The sequence below is a fragment of the Melanerpes formicivorus genome, unplaced genomic scaffold (genome assembly GCF_026170545.1).
Source record: "Melanerpes formicivorus ecotype bairdi unplaced genomic scaffold, bMelFor1.0.p_v2 SCAF_41, whole genome shotgun sequence".
In the NCBI taxonomy this organism is placed as follows: domain Eukaryota; kingdom Metazoa; phylum Chordata; class Aves; order Piciformes; family Picidae; genus Melanerpes; species Melanerpes formicivorus.
In genome coordinates this window covers 255144-261143 of record NW_027142393.1, presented here as the reverse complement: position 1 = coordinate 261143, position 6000 = coordinate 255144, and the positions used below count along the sequence as shown (strand labels likewise).

General features: G+C 52.9%; 1 protein-coding gene across 1 annotated transcript in view; it reads right to left on the bottom strand.

Annotated features, from left to right (window-relative positions):
* Positions 1 to 549: 549 nt before the first annotated feature.
* The window catches only part of RND3 (Rho family GTPase 3), a 30095-nt gene continuing 24644 nt past the window's right edge, over positions 550 to 6000 (bottom strand). The window contains exon 5 of the mRNA XM_068158674.1: positions 550 to 3989. Within this exon, the coding sequence (XP_068014775.1) occupies positions 3738 to 3989 (252 nt within the window). The 3' untranslated portion in view covers positions 550 to 3737. The remainder of the gene's footprint in view (positions 3990 to 6000) is intronic.

Genomic DNA, 6000 nt, shown 5'->3' with positions numbered 1-6000 from the left:
TGAGGAGAGGCTGAGGGAGCTGGGGTTGCTTAGCCTGGAGAAGAGGAGGCTCAGGGGAGACCTTCTTGCTCTCTACAACTACCTGAAGGGAGGTTGTAGCCAGGTGGGGGGTTGGTCTCTTCTCCCAGGCAAGCAGCACCAGAACAAGAGGACACAGTCTCAAACTGTGCCAAGGGAGGTTTAGGCTGGATGTTAGGAATAAGTTCTTCCTTGAAAGAGAGATTGGCCATTGGAATGTGCTGCCCAGGGGGGTGGTGGAGACCCCATCCCTGGGGGTGCTGATAAAAGGCTTGGATGTGGCCCTTGGAGCCATGGTTTAGTTGTCAGGAGGTGTTGGGTGACAGGTTGGACTTGGGATGATCTCTTGAGGCCTTTTCCAACCTGGTTGGCTCTATGATTCCCTGAACCCACCCCAGAGAAGCCATTTCCACCACACCTCTGCTGCCGCTCTGCTGCTGCTGCTGGTTTAGCTCCGAGTTTTTAACTCAAAGGGAAAGGGAAGGGGCAGAGGGGGGGGCAGAAAAACAAATGAAAATGAAATATAAAATATAAAATAAAATGGCATTTTTTAATAAATACTGCAGAAACATGACCCAAACATACAAAGTGACTTCAACAACTCAAAAAGAAACCCCAACCAACCCCAACCAACCGACTCAACCCAACCAAGGCAATGAGTGGGCCTGCTTGAGAACAGAGATAACTTACTTCTTCCCCAATACTTAAATACACAAAGCACTTCACCTGCTCCTTTATTTCCTTGTGGGTTGGGGTTTTTTTTTTTGTGTTGCTTTGTAATACTGCCCCGACAGCACTGCTTGCAGCAGTCAAACACAAAGCTCAGGTGTGGGTGGACAGAAACATGGCCAGAGGGATGTGTTTCAAGAGGGCTGGAGCGCCTCTCCTCTGAGGCCAGACTGAAGGAGTTGGGGCTGTTCAGTCTGGAGAAGAGAAGGCTCTGAGGTGACCTCATTGTGGCCTTCCAATATCTGAAGGGGGCCTACAGGAAGGCTGGGGAGGGACTGCTCAGGATCTCAGGTAGTGATAGGGCGAGGGGGGATGGAATGAAGGTGGAGGTGGGGAGATTCAGGCTGGAGGGGAGGAGGAAGTTCTTCCCCATGAGAGTGGAGAAGCCCTGGAATGGGTTGTCCAGGGAGGTGGTTGGGGCCCCATCCCCGGAGGTGTTTAAGCCCAGGCTGGATGAGGCTCTGGGCAGCCTGATCTAGTGTGGGGTCCCTGGCCATGGCAGGGGGGTTGGAACTAGATGACCCTTGTGGTCCCTTCCAACCCTGACTGATACTATGGTATCTTTTTTTTAATGTATTATGGTTATGGGAGTTGGGTTGAGGGCTCTTTAGACCCTTCTTTTACTCTCCAGCCAGGGAGGTCTTGGATACCCAGGCTGGATGAAGCCTTGAGCAGCCTGGGCTAAGAGGAATGTGTCCCCTGCCCCTGGGTCAGAACCTTCAAGGGTCCCTTCCAACCCCAACCATTCTCTGCATCCATGAACCAAAGGGTGGGGGGCAAACACACACAGAAACAAAAAATGAGTCTTCCTTGTGGCTTTTGGACAAGGGGTTGTGGTTGGACAGCCATCTTTCAAGACTTCCAAAAGGAAGCATCACCCTAGGGAAGGGAAACGCTCGTCCTCTGACAAGCGACACCACCATGCTGGTCAGAGAGGGACAACAGAGCTGGGGAGGGGTCTGGAGCACAGCCCTGGGAGGAGAGGCTGAGGGAGCTGGGGTTGCTTAGCCTGGAGAAGAGGAGGCTCAGGGGAGACCTTCTTGCTCTCTCCAACTCCCTGAAGGGATGTTGTAGCCAGGTGGGGGTTGGTCTCTTCTCCCAGGCAAGCAGCACCAGCACCAAAACAAGAGGACACAGTTTCAAGCTGTGCCAGGGGAGGTTCAGGCTGGATGTTAGGAAGAAGTTCTTCCTAGAAGGAGAGATTGGCCATTGGAATGTGCTGCCCAGGGAGGTGGTGGAGCCACCATCACTGGAGGTGTTTAAGAGGAGCCTGGCTGAGGCACTTGGTGCCATGGTTGAGTTGATGAGATGGTGCTGGGTGAGAGGTTGGACTCGATCTCAAAGGTCTTTTCCAACCTGGTTCATTCTATTCTACTCTATTCTATCCTTCTTTTGGTTTGTGTTTTGTGTTTTTGGAGAGGAGCTATCAAGTCAAGTTGCTCAGTGAGCAAGGTGGGAGGGCAGTTTGGAGGCTGGGTTTGTTGCAATGTTCACCATGGGACTTGAAAAGCAAGCAGGAAGGAATTTGACTCGACTGGTTCCCCGGCGTTGCTTGGTTGTGGTCTGGATCCCTATCTCTAGGCACTGAAAGGCAGTATCCAGTTTCTACTGGGGACCCCCTTAAGGTGTCAACAGTTCTCCAGACCCCATTTGTGACTCCCCATGAGCAAATGCAGGCTGCAACCACCCCTCTCCCCACCCTCCCCACCCCAAAGAGAAAACAAATGAGAGAATCACAAAAGATAAACCTGGCTCTGCTGGCTCATTTGCAGATTCTTGGCTTCTTTGTCAAGATCATTGCAGTGAAACCACATCACAAACTAACACTTCCCAGAGGGCTAAGGCCCTGGGATCCACCAGCTCCTCCAGAGGGAGTCTTGGGGGAGGTCCCCAGGCAGGCAGTAAGGCTTAATGAGTTATCCTGCTGGTCAACCTTCAGGATCATTTGTCATCACAGCTCTTTGCAGCACCTTTCACTTGAACCCACAGCGGCACACCCAGAACAGCACACCAGAACTGGAGATCATTTCCACTCTAATAACAAAGAATCATCACAACCACTAAGAGGAACACAGCAGAAAGTCAAAGAGTCCTCCAGCAAACAAGCAGCTTGGTTGCCCCTCCAAACCACACCCCCCCCCCCCCCCCAAAGTGGATCCATCCAATTTCCAACTTGGAACAGGGGGGAAGCCTCGAGGTGGTTGTGGCTCCACCACCACCACCATGGCCCAAAGGCAGGCTGCTCAAACCACTCCCAGACTTCTCATGGATGGTCCTCCTCTTGGTGACACACACACAGAGGGACAACTCCTCCGTTTGAACGCTGAGCTGCTGCCGACAACCAGCCCCCAACGAGATCACATCCTTTGGGAAGTGAAGCCCCAGCTCTTCAGGGAGTTCCTTGATGAGGAGGGCACATTAAGAAGAACACCTTCTGAACAGGAACAGAAAGCCAACCAAAGCCACAGGCAGCCAAAACCAACCCAAAAAAGGAAAGCATTGGAATGAAATCGAAGCGGCAGCATCCAGGAGAAGAGCGGGAAGCAAAGAAACCAAGCACTGTCCGTGGCATCTCTCTCCTTCTGCAGTGTTCTTTTCCCACTCACTCTCTTCTCTCCACACATTCAAACATTTTGTTGTCTGGTTGTTTTTTTTTTTCCTCTTCTTTTCCCTTTATTCCTTTCTCTCTCTCTCTCTGTGTCTTTGTTTTGGCATTTTCTTCACCATGGTCGTTTCCCCGGCGCCACCTCCTCGCTGGCTCAAGTTCCCTTTAAGCACAGTCTCACAACAAGGGGTGAAAGCCTCCAGGCCTTTCAAAGCACTCATTCAATACCATGTGGTGGCTGTGGGTGCTTCACTGAGCCTCCCAAAAAAAAAGGAAACAAATAGAACCAAAACCAAACCAACACCACCTTTCCCCCCCTCCCTCCCCCCAGGGAACGTTCTTCCTTCCACCCTTTCTGCTCCGCAGGCAAGCCCGAGGTCCTCGCTCACATCACCGTGCAGCTCTTTGCTTTGTCCTTTCTCAAGTCTGTGGCCACTGTGGACAGTTCTGGCCTGCCAGGCATGTGTGAAATTCTCTTTGTGGCCCTCTGGGATTTGTTCCTTTTGACGTTTTTGTTTGTTTTGTTCACACAGGCCAAGGTGGCGACGTGAAAAATGTCCCTGACGCTGTTCTCCGACTGCAGAGCCGAGCACTCGATGTAGGTCGCCGCGCCGATCTGCTTGGCCATGTTGGCACCCTGAGGGGAGCAAGCAAACCAGCAACCCAACACAGGATCAGTAACAGAACCACAGAAGCATTCAGGTTGGAAGAGACCCTCAGGATCACCAAGTCCAACCCAGAACCCTGCTCTACAAGGGTCACCCCACCTGGAGTACTGCATCCAGGTCTGGAGCCACTATTACAAGAGGGACATGCAGGACTGTGTCCAGAGAAGGGCCAGGAGGATGAGCAAAGGGCTGGAGCACCTCTCCTATGAGGACAGACTGAAAGAGTTGGGGATGTTCAGTCTGGAGAGGAGAAGGCTCTGAGGTGACCTCATTGTGGCCTTCCAGGATCTGAGGCTGGTGAGAGGCTTTGAGCACAAGCCCTATGAGGAGAGGCTGAGGGAGCTGGGATTGCTTAGCCTGGAGAAGAGGAGGCTCAGGGGAGACCTCATTGCTCTCTACAACTCCCTGAAGGGAGGTTGTAGCCAGGTGGGGGTTGGTCTCTTCTCCCAGGCAAGCAGCACCAGAACAAGAGGACACAGTCTCAAGCCGTGCCAGGGGAAGTTCAGGCTTGAGGTGAGGAGAAAGTTCTTCACTGAGAGAGTCATTCACCATTGGAATGTGCTGCCCAGGGAGGTGGTGGAGTCACCATCCCTGGAGGTGTTTAGGAAGAGCCTGGATGAGGCACTTGGTGCCATGGTTTAGTTGGTTAGATGGTGTTGGGCAATAGGTTGGACTTGATGATCTCTAAGGTCTTTTCCAACCTGGTCCCTTCTATTCTATTCCATTCTCTCTACAACCTCCTTTCAGGTAGTTGTAGACAGCAATGAGGTCTCCCCTCAGCCTCCTCTGTTTCACACTAACCATCCCCAGCTCCTTCAGTAGAGGTCTCCCCTCAGCTTCCTCTTCTCCAAACTAAACAGCCCCAGCTCCCTCAGTTCCCAAGAATCACAGCACTGTCAGGGCTGGAAGGGACCTCAAGGAGCAGCCAGTTCCAACCCCCCTGCCATGGCCAGGGACACCTCACACTACAGCAGGTTGCTCACAGCCACATCCAGCCTGGCTGCAAACACCTCCAGGCAGGAGGCTTCCACCACCTCCCTGGGCAACCTGTGCCAGGCTCTCACCACCCTCATGGGGAACAACTTCTTCCTCACATCCCATCTCAATCTACCCATAGCTAGTTTTGTTCCATTCCCCCCACTCCTATCACTCCCTGACACCCTCAAAAGTCCCTCCCCAGCTTTCTTGTAGCCCCCTTCAGATCCTGGAAGGCCACAATGAGGTCTCCTTGGAGCCTTCTCTTCTCCAGACTGAACAGCCCCAACTCCCTCAGTTTGAGAGCCAAAGCAAACCACACCATTCCATCTCCCTGCTCCTTCTCCAGGCACACACAACATTCTGGGACAAGCTCCAGGCTCTGCAGCCAGCAGAGCTAATTCTGCTAAATAAACACAGCCTGAGTTCCAAGATGCAACTCAAGTATCCTCCAAGTGTTACATCCTCTGCTGGAAAAGCCCAAGTGGAACAGAGGAGGTAAGGCCAGTGACCTGCAAACCACTGCAGAGATGCAGAAGAGCTTTACCTGGACTTATTACAGGGATTTCATCCTTACACCTTGACTTGTGCTGAGACAGGGAACCACTGGAGAGAGTCCAGCAGAGGCTGCAGAGATGCTGAGGGGCCTGGAGCATCTCTGGGAGGAGGAAAGGCTGAGAGCCCTGGGGCTGTGGAGCCTGGAGAAGAGCAGCCCCAGAGGGGATCTGAGCAATGCTCAGCAAGAGCTAAAGGACCTGGGGTGGGGCAAGAGGCTGGGGCCAGACTCTTGTCAGTGGTGCCCAGGGACAGGACAAGGGGCACAAACTGGAAGCCAGGAGGTTCCATGTGAAGATGAGGAGAAAGTTGTTTGGTGTGAGGGTGCTGGAGGCCTGGAGGAGGCTGCCCAGAGAGGTTGTGGAGTCTCCTTCTCTGGAGAGATTCCAAAGCCACCTGATCATTATGCTGCTGGGCAAGCTGCTGTGGGTGCCCCTGCTCTAGCAGGAT